General features: G+C 43.0%; 1 protein-coding gene across 1 annotated transcript in view; it reads right to left on the bottom strand.

Annotated features, from left to right (window-relative positions):
- Positions 1–18,482, bottom strand: part of LOC132828968 (receptor-type tyrosine-protein phosphatase delta-like) — a 481,828-nt gene that overhangs the window by 221,239 nt on the left and 242,107 nt on the right. Inside the window, exon 5 of the mRNA XM_060846203.1 lies at positions 544–729. Coding sequence (XP_060702186.1) covers positions 544–729 — 186 coding nt within the window. The remainder of the gene's footprint in view (positions 1–543; positions 730–18,482) is intronic.

Below are 18,482 nucleotides of genomic sequence, written 5' to 3'. Positions count from 1 at the left end.
TTGCCCGGTCAGTTTTGTTTTATACCACGTTCACTGGTGTTCTTGATACAACTTGTTCACTTTGCCAATGGGCTCCTCTGAGTTAAAATGGCTGCCGCCTTCTCACCTACACACCGCACAACCAGCAAGGACAGCAAAAAAAAGCTTCATAAGAATTGCCTACTCCCAGAGATTACTTTCAATTTGACACATTGGTCACAGAATGGAATCCCAAATGGAAAATAAAAACGAGAGAGAGAAGAAAAACAAGAAGAAAATTAAACAAAAACAAAATAAATGGAGGTTAGCATAGGCCCAGAGAAAGAGCCACTTCTAAGAATATAATCAAAGGAATTGGAGATAGTCACAGCAGTGCAGTGTGAATCAAAGAAAGCTCTATGCACAGGACAGACAGACAGAATGACAAGCTATGAGGACGACACAAACATCAACAGCAGTAACAGCTACACAAAGGCCTTTTGGTTCCACGTTTTCTTTTAAAGAAGCAGATTAATTATTCTTTTTGCATCTGTCAATAATATTTTGTTCTTTTCCGGCCCCTACCTGACCGCAACTGTTTGATGCGTGTACTGGAACTTGGGTCAACAGGCAAGAAGTCTTTGAACCACGTGATCTCAGGATCTGGATTCCCACTGGCTGCACACAGCATGGTAGCTGTGCGGGTGCGTTCCACCACTTTCAGCTGAGGGCCCATGTCAATGTTGGGGAAGCCGGATGGCAGCTGGTCCTCTGTGAATAGCGAGTGGAGAGGAAAGATAATTAGAGACAACTCATATCTGGTTTACGTTGGATCCGAGAAGCACAAGCACAAATCATCCATCCATTTTACTTCAGTTGCATTGTGGCTAGACAGGCAGAAAGCATAACTAATTGGCTTATGGCCTTGTTAATAGGCCTCGTGCTGGGTGGTACTACACAGCATGACAACAGCGGACTGCAAAATCCAGAAGAATCAGTTAATTTACTTTACTGAAAGAAAGCCATACTTGCATTATAAGAGCTGAGTCTAAATTCTGTCCTCACCATGTCTAATAAGTGGAGAGGGACTTTACAGTGATACTGTGTATGCATTCTACACATCTGTATTGAACAAGGGAAGAGAGGTTCAGCACACTTGTCTCATTTGTGAAGAACTGGCTTTTCATATTGTCCAACACTGTATAGATCCATTACACTTCACAAGAATTGTGCAGAATCCAACAGTAAGCTCATTCAGAGATTGAAAAGGATGGTGTTTTTGAGGGACCATTTTCCTTCTTGCCCCAAGTATTTATCTTCCATTGTTTCCCCTTCTTGTTCATTTATTTTTCCTGTGGTTCAGCACATGCTGCTTAACCTTTCATACTGACTTCTAAGTGGCCGTTATTCAGGCATGAACACAGATAGAATGTGACGGGACATTCTGTGGGGCTAGCGTAGCTGCATTCGATTCTGTCCTTTTGTGAGGCATCCACACAACCACATCTCTCAGAGGGAGTTTGCTTGACATTGATCAACAGCAAGCAATATTCCTACTAAGGCCAATTAGAGTGCTCATTGAAGGATGGAAAAAAATGCATTTTTTGGGGGAGATGTTTTTGTATATCACTACCAAGGCTCGTATTTCCTAGTTGCTCTTGAGAAGGTCGCGTAAAGCCATCTTCTTGAAGCACTGCAGACCTTGGAATATAAAAACACCCATAGTGCTGTGAAGGAGGGAGTTCCAGGCTTTTGACACAGTAACACTGAAGGAATTGGGTGTCACATTTCCAAATTAGGGTGGTGAGTGTCTTGAAGGGAACCTCACAATTAGTGGCAATCCCATGCGTTCACTGCCCTTGTTCAGAGATCTCAGGTGTTCACACTCATGGGTACAACCGAACGCAGACATCCCCAACACCAGGTCAAAAGGACAAATGCTGGGAACTTCAGCCAGTGTGCAGGAATCCAGATAAATTTCAACAGTCTGCTAATTAAACCCAAAACCCAATTGGTATTCTTTCCTTCCATCTGCATCTTAACCAGATTCTCTCTCTTCTCCTTCTCAGTCACAGGGCAGCATTCCACTCTGTGAGAAGCCAAGAGCTAGCCTGAGGTCCAAGAGTGACTTGATACACGGTCACTTTCATACCAGTTTCATTCTTCCACCTGCACATCACCATCACACACACACGCACATGCACACACACACACACACACACACACACACACACATGCACGCGCACAGACACATGCACACACAGACACGCACATGCACACACATACACATACATGCACACACACAGACACACACATGCACGCACACACACATACATGCACACAGACACATGCACACACAGACACGCACACACACATACACGCACACAGACACATGCACACACACAGACATGCACAGACACACACACGCACACAGACACATGCACACACACAGACACGCACATGCACACACACACACATATACACGCACACAGGCACATGCACACACACACACACATATACTCGCACACAGGCACATGCACACACACAGACACGCACAGACACACACACACACAGACATGCACACACATGCACACACACAGACACACGCACACACACAGTCACATACACAGACACACACACACAGACACACACACTTATGCATGAACACACACACAAATATATGAAAACACACACTTATACACCAACACATTCTTTCTCTCTTCCAATCTGTAGCAGAAAGAGTTGGACAGTTTCTGCTCAATTACCTTCCTCAGCCACAACTCCCCCTTCCTGGGGCAAGCTGAGGAGCAGTGGGTTAATAATGATGACACTTCTTACTGGCAATAGGCTCTTATTCAGGATTTGATTAATGTCCATTTAATATAGTCTGATTTGCATATATAAAAAACGATCTTGAATAAATCTCATCCCAAAGTAGTAAGTAAATCTTTCAAAGAGCTGGCTGACATGCCATCAATTAGAGCAGTTGGAGCAGCTCTGCAGAACCTACTTAACTTCATAATCCTCTCTTCTGTCACATTGCAGAAGTTAGTACCTGCATGAGGATATGCAAATACCTGGTTTGAAGTCATTCACAGTAGAAGCTGGACTGATTCACTGACCTGACTGCTCCTTGAGGCAATCTCAAACTCTGATTTAAATAATGGCCAGTGTCCAGAGTGAGAAATCACAATGAAAATAAGATGAACATTTTTCTGTTTAATTAGAAAAGGACAACACTGGGTAATGTTAGAGAGCAAGCCGGAAAGACAGAGAGAGAGAGGCTAAATAAATTGGGAGAGAGACAGAAACAAGCAGAGAAGAAATAAAACAAATAAGGAAATATTTGATAATATCTTATCTAGCACAGCCAGTTCTCCTGACCTGCACATCTTTGAACTGTGGGAGGAAACCAGAGAACCTGGAGGAAACCCCCGCAGACACAGGAGAATGTGCAAACTCCACACAGTCACCCGAGGTAGGGATTGAACCCAGGTCCCAGGTGCTGTGAGGTAGCAGTGCTAACCACTGAGCCACCATGTCACCCATTAGTTGAAACATCCTTTCCATTCTGGCACTGAGGATTGAATGTACATAGTTGAGAACTGAAGGTGGTGCAGAGCTGAACCACATTATGTTCAAGAATGGAAGTGTAAGTAGAAACAGGTAAAAGACAGCATTTTACATAAACAAATAAATAAGGGATAATGGAGACCCATTATTAAAATACTGTACAACAGTAAATTCTTGACAGTACAGAACTTCAACATTGCTAAGAGGTTGAAAATCTTTGTCTTGTTCTCAGACTTGATGATTGTCCCCTCTTCTCATGCCTTCGTCCTGATGAGGGAAAGATTAATAGCTTTGGCTTGTGTCGTCTTGAAGCAACGTTAAAGTAGATTGGAGTAAAAACTTGCATTTAATACCAACCTCATTGCCTCTGTCAGCAATGTCTTTAAGAACTTACATATACTTACACTCCTTCGAATCACTCTGGTCTGTGTTATTTGAAGGTGTGGTGATAATGTTATCTGATACATTATAAATTCAGATTCCATGATTTTAACTATGTTAGGTTATTGTCTGACTAGTTTATAGCTATTCCATATTTTTGCACCAGATGTTAGTAAGGTTTGACAGGGCTGTGTCTGCCATTGCCATCGTCAATCCAGTTGACTGTATTCCTATTTTGGAGCTTTTTAGTAGGTGACACAACTGCAGTTGGCTTGCAGTTAACGAGGGCCATTAAATACCAACTATATTGTTGTGTGCCTGGAGTCACACGTCAGCCAAGGAAGGCAGATTTCCTCAAGGACATTCATGAACCAAGTGGGTTTTCATGGTCATCATTAGATTTTATTTCCAGATATTTACTGAATGCAAATTTTACCACACCTTTCTCTGTCCTATATTCCTATGGCAGATCCAGCAGAGATGGCAGCACGGCAATGTATAGTGAAGACCGAGTTGCTCTGGAACCCTCAACATTGACTCCGGAGTCCATGAAGTCTCATGACATCAGATCAAACATGGGCAAGGAGACCTCCTGCTGATTACCATGTGCCACCCACCCCTTAGCTGATGAATCAGTATTCCTCACTTAGGGGAAGCACTGAGGATGGTTAGGGTACAGAATGGGTTGGGGACTGGAATAGTAGATAATGATATTTACTTAAATGGGGAATGACTGAAGAAAGCTGCAGCAGAGAGGGATTCGAAGATTCTTGTGCATGAATCACAAAAGCTGGCATCCAAGTTCAGGAGGTATTCGGGAAGGCAAATAGAATGTTGACCTTTATTCCAAAGGGAATGGTGCATTGCTAAAACTATACAAGGCACGAGTCAGACCACACGTGCAATGCTATGAACAGTTTTGCCCCACTTCCATGAGAAAAGATAAACGGGCATTGGAGACAGTCCAAGGTTCGCTGGGTTGAATCTGGGAATGGAGGAGAAAGTGAGGACTGTAGATGTTGGAGATCAGAGCTGAAAAATGTGTTGCTGGAAAAGCGCAGCAGGTCAGGCAGCATCCAAGGAGCAGGAGAATCGACGTTTCGGGCATAAGCCCTTCTTCAGGAATGAGGAAGGTGTGCCAAGCAGGCTAAGATAAAAGGTCGGGAGGAGGGACTTGGGGGAGGGGCGTCAGGAATGCAATAGGTGGAAGGAGGTTAAGGTGAGGGTGATAGGCCAGAGAGGGGGTGGGGGGCGGAGAGGTCGGGAAGAAGATTGCAGGTCAAGAAGACGGTGCTGAGTCCGAGGGTTGGGACTGAGATAAGGTGGGGGGAAGGGAAATGAGGAAGCTGGATAAATCTGCATTCATCCCTTGTGGTTGGAGGGTTCCTAGGCAGAAGAAGAGGCGCTCTTCCTCCAGGCATCATGTTGCCATGGTCTGGCATTGGAGGAGGCCAAGGACCTGCATGTCCTTGATGGAGTGGGAGGGGGAGTTAAAGTGTTCAGCGATGGGGTGGTTGGGTTGGTTGGTGCAGGTGTCCCAGAGGTGTTCTCTGAAACGTTCAGCATGTAGGCGGCCTGTCTCCTCAATGTAGAGGAGGCCACATCGAGTGCAGCGGATGTAGTGAATGATGTGTGTGGAGGTGCAGGTGAATTTGTGACGGATATGGAAGGATCCCTTGGAGCCTTGGAGGGAAGTGAGGGGGGAGGTGTGGCCGCAAGTTTTGTATTTCCTGCGGTTGCAGGGGAAAGTGCCGGGAGTGGAGGTTGGGTTGGTGGGGGATGTGGACCTGACGAGGGAGTCACGGAGGGAGTGGTCTTTCCGGAACGCTGATAGGGGAGGGGAGGGAAATATATCCTTGGTGGTGGGGTCTGTTTGGAGGTGGCGGAAATGACGAAGGATGATACGATGTATCTGGAGGTTGGTGGGGTGGTAGGTGAGGACCAGTGGGGTTCTGTCCTGGTGGCGACTGGAGGGGCGGGGTTCAAGGTTGGAGGAGCCCTGTGAATGGGGGGACTGTTTCAGGAGGAGACGTTGAATAAGTTGGGCCTGTACTCAATAGAGTGTAGAAGAATGAGAGGAAATCTTATTAAAACAGATAAGATTCTTACAGGACTTGACAGGGTTGATGTAGACACGTGGCTTCCTCTTGTGGAAGAATCTAAGAGGGCATAATCTCAGAATAAGGAGTTGCGCACATGAAACGGAGATGAAGAGGAATTTTCCTCCTCATCAGAAATGAATCCATGGAACTCTTTACCACAGAGGACTGTTGAGGTTGGGTCTTTTAAATATATTTAGATAGACAGGTTTTTAATTAGTAAGGAAACCAAAACTTATCGGGAAAAGATAGAGGTGCAGTTAAGGATTATCAGGTCGGCCATGATTTCACTGAATGAAGCAACAGACTCGATGGCCTGACTGGTTTGACTGCTCGAATGGTTTATTGTCCTGTATTTTATAGTTGCATTGACAGTAGAGGATGCAAGTGGTGTTGAAGAAATAGGAATTGAAAGGGAGTGAGGAACCTAAAACATCCAGGCAAGTTCATCGTACTCCTGACTTGTATCTGCTAATGCTGGAATAAATTGCACTGTTCCAGAATTTTGTAAATTCCAGCTACCATTTTGAATTAGTCACTGTTTGGACGGTCTCCATTCCTACAATAGGTCCTCGATGTGGCAAGTATGTCATAAAGGAAGTTGGTAAAACTGGGTTTGTTGGAAAGCCTGATCTGATTGAAATATTTAGACTCTAGAAGGCAAATTAACAATTCATTTGACACAGATACAACTTATACAAGAAGGCTTAGCCTCAAGGATAGAAGACGAAGAATGAACATATCGTTTGGATTTTACTAGTTTGCAAAGAAGGTTAGGTTGATTGACAAAGGAAACAAATTCAAGAGAGAAGTAGAGAGAGAGAGAGAGAGAGAGAGAAAGAAAGATTAAGAATAGAAATGCTGGAAATTCTCAGTGGCCTTGGCAGCATTTGGAAAGACAGGAACAAGGTTCACACTTCAGGTCAATTACATTTCATCAAAGGGCCAACATTTACTATCATGAAAAATGAAGAAACAAAAGATGTCTCTAGAGGAGGTGTGAACGGTGGGGAAATCAAGAGACAATTGCAGTATAAAGGAAGCTGACTTCCTGCGGTGCTCTACTGAAGCTCAGCGTGAGCTGGAAGAACAGCACCTCATTTCCCACATGGGAACTCTACAGCCTCTGAACTCAATATTGAGTTCAACAATATTAGGGCTTGAGCTGTCCCATATCCTCACCCCAAACCCCACACACCAGACCTTGTGTTATCACATCTGCTATTACACACCACCCCTTGTTAGCTACTAACAGTCCCCATTAATAGTTATTCATCCCCATCCAAGCCTGATCATTATCCACTCCTTTGTCTGTCCAACTGCTCTTCTCTCTCTTTGGGTTCTCTCCCCACCTATCGTTTACTCCTTAACCCTCCCCTCACGCTATCTTCTGCATAAAAGCCAACCTTTTCCTAGCTACCCTTCTGAGGAAAGGTCATTGAACACTCAATGTTATTTCTGGTTTCTCTCCACAGATGCTACCAGACCTACTGAGCTTGTCCAGAAATTTCTGTTTTTGTTGGAGTGAAAGGGGAATCTATAAATAAAAGGGAACAAAACAGAGGCGGTGGTTGTTGTTACAGCGCAGTGTAAATCCTCCTGCTTAATTTAAAACCAGCAACACAGAAAAGATTTATCCCGTGCAGTAATCTGTAAAAATTTGTGTGGCCAAGGACTATTTAAAGTAAAAATTAACAACGTTATTTCCTAAAGTATAACAGAGAATAATTAACTAACAACTATTTACCATTCCTTACTCTAACCTATCTGTTGCCTTCTTTTCTATAATACTAGTCTGATCAAACTCCCAATTAAGATTTATAAAACAAAGCTTCTTTTCTCAATACCAGACAGCTTTCATTCTTCTATTTGGATCTTCCTGTGTCTGATTGAAAAGGACTTTTAAAAGAGAGCTATTTTCAAGCAGTCGGATACATGTTAGGCTTGGCAGTTCTCCTATAAACTGTTCAATTTTCCCCTAGTCTTAACCTCAGAGTATGTCATTGGCTTTTAAGATTGTCAATATACTCAATTCAAACTTGATTGGAATTGGCACTTTTATCAGGATATATTTTAAACTGATTGGCCAGATCCGAATTTGTTTTTGTTTCCAAGCAACGAACTACTTGAGTTGTTCAACCCAGTGTTCCATACATTGTTGTCTTATTGAGAACACTTAGTGCTGTCTGGTAGTTCTGCTGCCTTTAACTCTCTTAAAGGTACACCCACATCTTAATTACACTTGTGATCTCAGATTGTTAACTGCCTGACCTACTGAGTAATGCCAGCAATTTTCTATTTTTATTTCCAGCTCCTAGACAGTAGGCCCAAGGTTATGAAACATGATGGCCTTTCCTAATCTTGTACATTCCCAAAACCTTCCTGCACTTGGTTAGGAGTTAGCAGGCAATCCTTGATGTATGTCTACCTTTCACAATGAAGCATCAGCTATCTCTTCACAGGCAGGATCTCTATATCTAGCCAGCATTCCCCTGGGAATGTAGTGTCATTCCCATGCAAAGGGACACTTGACTGTTGCCTGTGCTTTAATTAGTTTCTTGGCCCCAATTCCAATGAGGGCATGCTGGTGACGGCACTGTATCCACAGCACAGAGTTCACAATGCACAAAAACCAAGCCTAATTTATCTCTTTCAGAGAAGGTAGCAGAGGCTGAAGGCATGATGAATGAATGTCACACATCCTGTGAAAACAGTACTCTCAAAGGGAAGGACAAATGGTATTTGGCATGGTTAATCTTAAAATAGAGAGACGCAGGCATTGATGCCACTAAGTGAAGCAGATAAGGTTTAAGTATTCCGGTTGCATTTTTTTGAACATTCATGTTTGGCTTAGAAGGATATAATCCTGTATCCAAGACTTGCAAACAGCAATCCCTCGCTCCCATTTTGGCACAATGATCCAATCACCCAGGCTGACAGGATATATCCATCAGCACTATTGGATCCCAGCAGGTACTGTAGAAATGTGGCTACTGCAGTATCACCTATCTCTCTCTGTCTTACTAATACACACGCACATAAGTGCGCGCGCACACACACACACACACACACACACACACACAGTGAGGTTCTAGCTTATATTGGCTCTAAGGATTGCATGAAGGTAGAAACACTGGTGCTACACCCATCACTTCACCCTTCAGCGCAATAACTCAGACTGTGACAAAACATAAATACCAATACAACTAGAACAGATCTGCAAGATTTCCTCATCATTATCTTGTGCTCCCCAACCAGCTTGTGTGTGTGTGTATGTGTGTGTGTGCGTGTATGTGTGTGTACGTGAGTGTGTATGTATGTGTGTGTGTCTGTGTGTGTGTATATGTGTGTGTGTGTATATATGTGTGTGTGTGTCTGTGTGTGTATGTATGTGTCTGTGTATGTATGCGCGTGTGTGTATTTGTCTGTGTGTGTATGTATGTGTGTGTGTGTGTGTGTGTGTGTGTGTGTGTGCATGCACATGCGTAAAGGCAAGACCAGGTTCAAGTGAGATGGCCCCGTGGTTTGGTAGCTTGCCAATACTCACTGTCTGAACTCTGATTTTATGAATGGACAACTTAAGCAAAATACTGTGGCTGCCTGGTGTTTGCGGAATTATATCTGCACACCGATAGTTCCCTTCCTAGCGATTCCAATGCTTCCGTTTCCTCAATTTTCATATGAAATAGTTTTTCTGCTTTTGTTTTGCTTGGGCTTATTCTCATCCTCTTGCACACTGACAGTTCTCAGTCCTGCCAGTGATTGCTGCATCGATACACTCCATTGAACTCAATCCACTGTCACATTACTCATGGCAATCATGTTGAGGTATCCGAGCTCACAGTAAAACTCCAGGACTCACCGCAGTAATGAAAATGCACAGCTTCATCTCTGAACATTTGCTCTCTGCACAGATCTTTCACTGAACCAAATTTCATTACATTCACAATGGGATACAAGCAATCTGCATGTTGTAGTCTGAAACAAAGAAAAGTGAACTTTCCCCTGGTTCCAACAAGGATTTGACTGGTAAATAATTTGGGGAAACAACAGGTAATTTAGGAATGATGACTGAAGCTTGGCCAATAAAATGGGTTTTCACAAAGGTTTCAATTTTGTGCAGCAACATAGGGGCAAAAGGAGCTGGGGGTGAACAGCAGGGCATCAATAAAGGTGGAAGTATGCACAATGTATAAGTGACCAGAATTAAAGAACAATCAGGATTGTGAGAGGGCCGAAAACTGGCAATGGTTATACAAGCAGGGTGAAGTTTGACTCCATTTTGGAGCCATGACTTGGAGGAGCCGGTGTTGGACTGAGGTGGACAAGGTTACAAATCGCTCAACACCAGGTTATAGTCTAACAGTTTATTTGGAATTACAATCTTTCGGAGCACTGTTGATGGAAAAGCTGTGCTCCAAAAGCTTGGAATTCCAAATAAACCTGTTGGACTATAACTTGTTATTGTATGATTTTTAACTTTTTCTCTTTTGGAGGTGAAGATCACAATTTTAAATTCCCTCTGTTGGGAGACTGGGAAGCCATTATAGGTCAGTGCAGAACTGAAAGTTAGGCGAAAGTGAGGACTGCAGATGCTGGAGATTAGAGTCGATAGTGCGGTGCTGGAAAAGCACGGCAGGTCAGGCAGCATCTGAGGAGCAGGAGAATCGACGTTTTGGGCGAAAGCCCTTCATCAGGAATGAGGTTGTGAGCCGAGGGGGTGGTGAGATAAATGGGGGGGGGGGGGGGGATCTAAGAAAGTGATAGGTGGATGGAGGCGGGTGTAATGGTGAAAGGTTGGAGAGGAGGGTGGAGCGGATAGGTGGGAAGGAAAATGGAAGGAAATGACAAAACTGGTAATGTCCACTTTGATGTCATGGGGTTAAAGGGTCCTGAGGCAGAAGATGAGGCAGAAAGTTGCAGATTCTATCCTGCTCTGTGCTGAATTAATTGACTTAATTTAATGTTAGCCTCCCCAGGATTAAGCAATATGTTATTAATGCTCTGGATCAAGCTGTAAATATAGAGGGTAAGGTTTATACTCCTGACCATGAACACAGTGACCCCACTTGGAGACAGCTGAATGTAAATGCCATGGCCACAGGATTGAGTTCGACTGATGTCCCAACTTCGAATGACATCTGGGCTCACAGAGGAAAAAAATATACCAGAGAGTAATCAGTGCTTATCATGTTGTACAGTAGGTCAATCGATGCATCTTAGTATGTGACAATCCAGTGGTAGCATTCCTATATGGATCAATTTTCCTGGAATGCTCCTGTAGATCCATTTGACATCATTTCATCACATTGACCATTTGGCCCTTCATGGCTGCGCCAACATTTGATCATGGCCAATATATACCTCAATCCATTCTCCTGCCTTCTCCCCATAACCGTTGATCCCCTTACTAATCAAGAATCTATCTTTGTCTTAAATAATCTCGATAACTTGGCCTCCTCAGCCTTCTGTAGCAAAGAGTTCAATAGATGCACAGGCTCTGGCTGAAGGAGTTCCCCCCCTACTCTAATGGGTCATCTCTTCACTCTGAGATTGTGCCCTCAGGTCTTAGTCTCTCTTATTGGTGGAAACATCTTCTCCACATCCACTCTATCCAGCCTCTCGGTATTCTATAAGTTTCAGTGAGATACCCACTCAATCCTCTAAAGTCAATCAAGTAGAGATTGAGAGTTCTCAACTGTTCCTCATGTAACAAACCATTTATTCCCAGGGTCATTCTTGTAAACCTTCTCTGGACACCTTCCAAGGTCAAAACTGCTCACAATAATACCAAGTACAGTCTGACCAGAGCCTAATACAGTCCCAGTGGAAAATCTCTGCTCTAAATAGTCTAGTCCTTTCAAAATGAATGCTAAAATTGTTTGCCTTCCTAACTACTAACTGAGCTGAAAATGTGTTGCTGGAAAAGCGCAGCAGGCCAGGCAGCACCCAAAAAGCAGGAGAATCGACAATTCGGGCATAAGCCCTTCTTCAGGAATTCCTAAAGAAGGGCTTATGCCCGAAACGTCGATTCTCCTGCTCTTTGGGTGCTGCCTGGCCTGCTGCGCTTTTCCAGCAACACATTTTCAGCTCTGATCTCCAGCATCTGCAGTCCTCACTTTCTCCCCTAACTACTAACTGAACCTGCACCTTAACAATCAGAGAATCTTGAACTAAGACTTCCTTTATGCTTCAGATTTCTGAAATCTTTTCCCATTTAGAAAAGTGTCTATGCCTCTACTCTTCCAACCAAAGTGCATAACTTCACACTTTCTCACACTGTATTCTACCTGCCACTTCATTGTACACTCTCTTAGCCTGTCCACATCGTTCTGCAGCCTCCCAGCTTCCTTAACACCACCTGTCCCTCCACCTATCTTGGTGACATCTGCAAGACTTAGCAACAGCGTACTCAGTTCCTTTGTTCATCTCGTGAATGCACTGTGTGAATAGTTGTGGTCCCAACACTGACTCTTGCGGAACTTCACTAGTCACCAGCTGCTACCCTGAAAAAAGACCCCTTTTTTCCCCACTCTCTGCCTTCTGTCAGTCAGCCAATCCTCAATTCATGCCAGTACTTTGCCCCCAACACCCTGAGCTCTTATCTTATTTAGCAGCCTCCTGTGTAGCACCTTGGCAAAGACCTCTGAAAATCCCAATGGATCATGTCCACTTGCTGTCCTTAGTCTAAAGTGCTCATTATCTCCTCACAGAATTCTAACACATTGGTCATCTTACTCAAATCTGGACTAATGGTTGTATCAGTTTACCCCAGCGAGGGTATATTGAGAGAGTGACAAGAGAAAATTATTTGAAAACCTTATTTCAATATATAGTATTGATATGAATATATATTGTGGCCTGGTTAGCTGGATGTCTGATTTGTGATGCAGCGTGGTGCCAACATTGCAGGTTCAATTCCAACACCAGCTAAGGTTACCATGAAGATACTGGCTCACCTGACATGGTGACCTGCAAGTTAAACTCACAATAAGTCATCTCTTTCATGAGACAGCAGTCCTATGGTCCCCTGGGATTACAGTGACTTTACCTTTTCCGTTTGTGTAATTCTATAAACAAAATATGACTGCAGCTAATGACTTGGGTTCAGACTACAGTATATTTGGTTAGCAATACATACTGCAGTTCACAAACTTACTCTCAGATTTCCAAAACATCTAACGATGGAGGCATCAGACATACAGCAGTCAGTCTAACTTGACCCCTCCCACCCTGATCATATTCTCTTCCAGGAGATACAAAACCTCAAACACATGTACCAAAAGGTTCAAGAACAACTTCTTCACTTCTGAATGGAACTCTCAAATTTCAGGTCTAATGCTAATCTTGCTTTCTGTACACCTTCTCTGCAGTTATAACTTTGTATTCCTTGCTCTATTCAATCACCCTATGACCTTTGTATCTTATGTATTGCTGTAGGAGAGTGTGGCGCTGGAAAAGCACAGCAGGTCAGGTAGCATCTAAGGGGAAAGAAAGTCGATGTTTTGGGCGTAAGCCCTTTATCAGGTATCTGCTGTCCTACACGCAAAACAAAACTTTTTACTTTACTTTGGTACATGGGACAATAATAAATCTTTTCAAAATTTGCTAATAATAAATCAAATCAAATATGTTCCACTCAAGTCTCCTACTATCTTTCCTCATCTAACTCTTAGTTCTTGATCAAGTCCAAAAATACTTTCTAATTAACAAATCTGAAGTATAGCGAGGTCCAAATAAACCAAAAGGAAAGATAATCTCTATCAGCTCAGGGAGAAATTTTGGATAGGACACCAGGGCTCTGTATTTGCTCAAAACGGGATCTCATTTCAATGCTTCAACTAACAATGCAGCCTGCACTCAACAATGTACTGATGTGTTCCATTAGATTTATATAATCAGGTCAGACAATTCTGGGTGTTCTGTTACTAGTGAGCAAAATCCAAACATTTCAGGGAGGGGAGAAGAAAAAGTAAGGTTTGCACAGTTAAACTGGCAGAGACCCAGAAGGGATCTAACTTGTCAACCCAGCCATGGCAATACAAAAACAGACAGCACCAATGCAGGGAAAACCAGCCAACTAAATGCTGTATCATATGAATTTGACACCTTCTGTGTATAATCTGTGCTTCATACATGATATAAACTTTACGCGGCATATTACACAAGTCAGAAAAACAAGCAGCAGAGAGAGATGGTTTTATTAGTTTTTGTTTATGCCTATCCTGTTCAAATATTACAGGCAGTCAGATTGTTTGAATGTGATTTATGTGGTACCTTTACAAGCAGATGAGTGAGAGGGTGAGAGCCAATCAATCAGGACCTCTCTCTCTCCAGTAGCTATTGTTGTCCAAATCCAATTTGTTTCTTTACTTCTCTGATATTTTGAGGAGATAATTCTTCATTTTGAGGAGATAATTCTTCCTTCCATCACTTTACCAGACTTCCATCTCAAAAATCACATTTTTAATGAGATCCAGATATTGAGAAATTGTTCTTGTCCTATAGCTCTGAGGCACAGCCTGTACACACTCAGTATACACTGTCGCTAAATGGTTATCTAAAGTACACAAGTGTGACAATGCAGCAAGTGGATGGATGGTAGCACAATGATAATGTAATCAGGCTCGTGATCCAGAGGTCTGGATGATGATCAAGAGATATATGTTTAAAGCCCAACAATTTAAATTTAACAATTTAAAGTTCATATAGAGCCTTTAAAATATCCCAAAACTTCAGACAGCATATGACAAAATATGACAAAAAAAAACACATAAAATATATGAGGTTTTAAGGAATATCTTATAGGATAGAAGCTGAGAGACAGACAGATATAGGGAATATATTTCAGGCTTAAATCCTGGACACCTGAAGGTGATGCTCTCAATGGAGAGGCATTCAAAATTAGGGATGCACAAGGCATCAGTTTAGAGGTATATTGTTACCTTGAAGGGTTATGGGGCTTTAGGGATTTATGGAAGTAAATAGCAGTAAGGCCAAACAGAGAACTGAAAATAAGAATGCCAATTAAATTATATTAATTCAATCAAGTGTCAGTAGTTATGACGATTAACCTACCAGATTGTCGCAAAAACTGATCATGTTCACTAAAATACTTTAGAGAAGGGAGTTTGTCACTTTTACCCAGTGTGACTCTGCAACCACAGCAATGTGGAAGACTCTTAAATACCAATTCTTTCTCTGGTAACCATTCGTGCAAAAACATCAACTCTTCTCTTGCAATTGTTTTATGAGGCAGCACTGTCCACACAGCACCAGGGGCAAGTAACTGTGCAACTTCAAAGGGTTACACTGTCTCTCAGCAAGAAAGTATTCGCCTGGAATTTGAAAGACTTTGCTTGACGTCCTCAAAACCTTTTCCTAGGGACAGGCTATGCCAGACTCGAGTTTATTCAACACACTGCATCTGTACTTAATTTTTTAAAAAACTGTATAGACTGTTTAAAGCTGTATCTACATACAAACACTTCTCATTGACTCAACACTGGTTGTCAGAAAGAACACAACATCCTTTCTGTGCTGTTCCTTGGTTTTATTTGGTGTAGTGGGACTAATACACTGTATTAGCTGTCAAGTCAGTACACAATAAAATTACTCATGTCCACAAGTAGCACTGATGCTGGAGGGAGATGGATCAGGACTCAAAGACTTGAGAACATAATTTAGGCTGACAATTCAGATGTCCTTCAGCTGAGACATTCCACCTAAGTCCCTGTTCAGGAGCAGGGTTAAACTTGCATGGCCTTTTCTGAGATTAATCTCACCCCACAGTGTAACATTACCATTTTGCTGGTGGGTCATTGTTGGCTGCCTTCATAATAAGAGATGCTGAGGAAGGAATCTGCACTGTATAACAATTCAACTGCCAGGATCATTCCCAGGCCCAGGCTCTGCTTGTGCTTGAGGCAGACCCTTGGAGTATGATCTCATTTCATTGATTAACAGGGTGTCCACGTATTTGCGGTCTGATGGGAGGTCTTACATGAATGACTGGCAGGCAGCTCCATGGGTGGGTGGGCAATGTATGAGGCAGGTGGGGAATGCGAGAGCATCTCTGTTGGAAGGCTTCAGAAGGATGAATAAGAATGAAGACCCTGAATCGTTAGGAGCATGAGTGCAAGGGGAAAACTAAATAATACTTCTGGCTGTGCCTCTGCTGATTTCCGCTCTGTAACAGTGCAATAGACAGTCATCTTCGCTGTCCCTCAGACCTCCCATCAAGAGGCTGCCCAACTTCTATGTTCCCAGCTGTCCGATGAGATTGTGATACTTAGCACGGTCGAATGTTAACTGTCTTTTAAATACCTTGGTTCTTTACCCTTGCTGGAGGTACAAACAGGAGCTGCCCAAGGGAGCCTACCTCTGGGAAAAATCTCAAGGCAGCAAGAAAAGGTTGAGGAGCAGCCCAGATATGTTGCAGTTTGATTTTCCTCAGCATACACGTCCCTCCCATTCTCGAATTCTGTTCCTACATAACCAAAAAAATACTGGCCTGGGCTTCAAAATGATTTATTTTGTGAGCAACAGGACTTTTGTTCTGAAAGGGAAATGCGTAAATCTTGTTTCATTCAATTCTATCCCACACATGTAATACACTTGTCGCTTGTTTTGATCTGACATATGCATGTTGCATTTGTCCAAATCAAATGTTATTTGTCATTAATAATGCTTTTATGGTTCGAGTTATTGTAAACTTAGCTGAAAAGTGTGTTGCTGGAAAGGCGCAGCAGGTCAGGCAGCATCCAAGGAGCAGGAGAATCGATGTTTTGGGCGTGAGCCCTTCGTCAGGAATGAGGAAAGTGTGTCCAGCAGGCTAAGATAAAAGGTAGGGAGGAGCGTTGGAAACGCGATAGATGGAAGGAGGTTAAGGTGAGGGTGATAGGCCGGAGTGGGGGTGGGGGCGGAGAGGTCAGGAAGAAGATTGCAGGTTAGGAAGGTGGTGCTGAGTTCGAGGGTTGGGACTGAGACAAAATGGGGGGGAGGGGAAACGAGGAAGCTGGAGAAATCTGAGTTCATCCCTTGTGGTTGGAGGGTTCCTAGGCGGAAGATGAGGCGCTCTTCCTCCAGCCATTGTGTTGCTATGGTCTGGCGATGGAGGAGACCATCGCCAGACTATAGCAACACGATGGCTGGAGGAAGAGCGCCTCATTTTCCGCCCAGGAACCCTCTAATCACAAGGGATGAACTCAGATTTCTCCAGTTTCCTAATTTCCCCTCCCCCCACCTAGTCTCAGTCCCAACCTTCGAACTCAGCACCACCTTCCTAACCTGCAATCTTCTTCCTGACCTCTCCGCCTCCACCTCCTTCCACCTATCGCATTTCCAATGCCCCTCCCCAAGTCCCTCCTCCCTACCTTTTATCTTAGCCTGCTTGGCATACTCTCCTCATTCCTGAAGAAGGGCTCATGCCCGAAACGTCGATTCTCCTGTTCCTTGGATGCTGCCTGACCTGCTGCGCTTTTCCAGCAACACATTTTCAGCTCCGATCTCCAGCATCTGCAGTCCTCACTTTCTCCTATTGTAAACTTAAGCTAACAAATGCAAAATTACTTTGACATAATATGTATTTTTGCTCAAGATCCCAGGTTAGTTTTGTAACTTGAAGAATGTAACAGCTGTGTGTACTTGGATGGATAATTTTGAATTTTAATTTGCTTCAGGCATCTACAAGTTGTTGCAAACACATTTGCTTTTAGTATAGGGATATTGAGAGGCTTTGGATTTTCCAGAATACTTAAATGTAGAAGTTGGGACATTTGGAACAACAGTTAATCACTAAGGGTTGACATATTCTATGTAAATACATAAAATTGGAGTCCCAGTATCAGCAAAGATATAAAATGTTGGTAAGTTGATAAACCAAACTGTTACAATCTGACAAAGTGATTTGCATGTCAAAGAATGAATTAGGAGAGAGTGGAAGAAGTGAGATCAATAAAATGACCATCACTTTTGAAGAAAACAAATTGGAATTGGTCATGTACTGCTTGGCAAATCTGAGTTTGATCATGTGCAGTCCATACAATGGAAAGCCAATTAGAGTTCAGGATGTCTCCAATCATACACAGGGCTAGTGGCTAGGAATGGTTAATGAGGGCTAATTCCGAATGACTCAGTGCACAAGAAAGGCAAACAGAAGGACAACTGCAGTCAACAGAGAAGGCCAAACAATGTTTGCCCAGTCAACCATAAATGTGAGCTGCAGTCCCAAAGTGGATTGACTGAAAACCACTTCTTTTATTAAGTATCATTTATTTTGTACTTGTTATGATGGACTTCATAAATTCTGTACAATTTGTGCAAACATACTCGTGTCTGGAATGGATCATGTAGCTAATCAGATCTCGTAAACCTTTATACTAGTTCCCTCAAACTTAGGCTCTGGTCCTAATTGACTTAGGTGTTGGCACTTAGCATTCAAATGACTTATGAATGCCAGTAACTGTAGGA

The sequence above is a fragment of the Hemiscyllium ocellatum genome, chromosome 28 (assembly GCF_020745735.1).
Source record: "Hemiscyllium ocellatum isolate sHemOce1 chromosome 28, sHemOce1.pat.X.cur, whole genome shotgun sequence".
In the NCBI taxonomy this organism is placed as follows: domain Eukaryota; kingdom Metazoa; phylum Chordata; class Chondrichthyes; order Orectolobiformes; family Hemiscylliidae; genus Hemiscyllium; species Hemiscyllium ocellatum.
The sequence above is the reverse complement of the archived record's forward strand: the minus strand, read 5'-3'. Positions and strand labels throughout refer to the sequence as shown.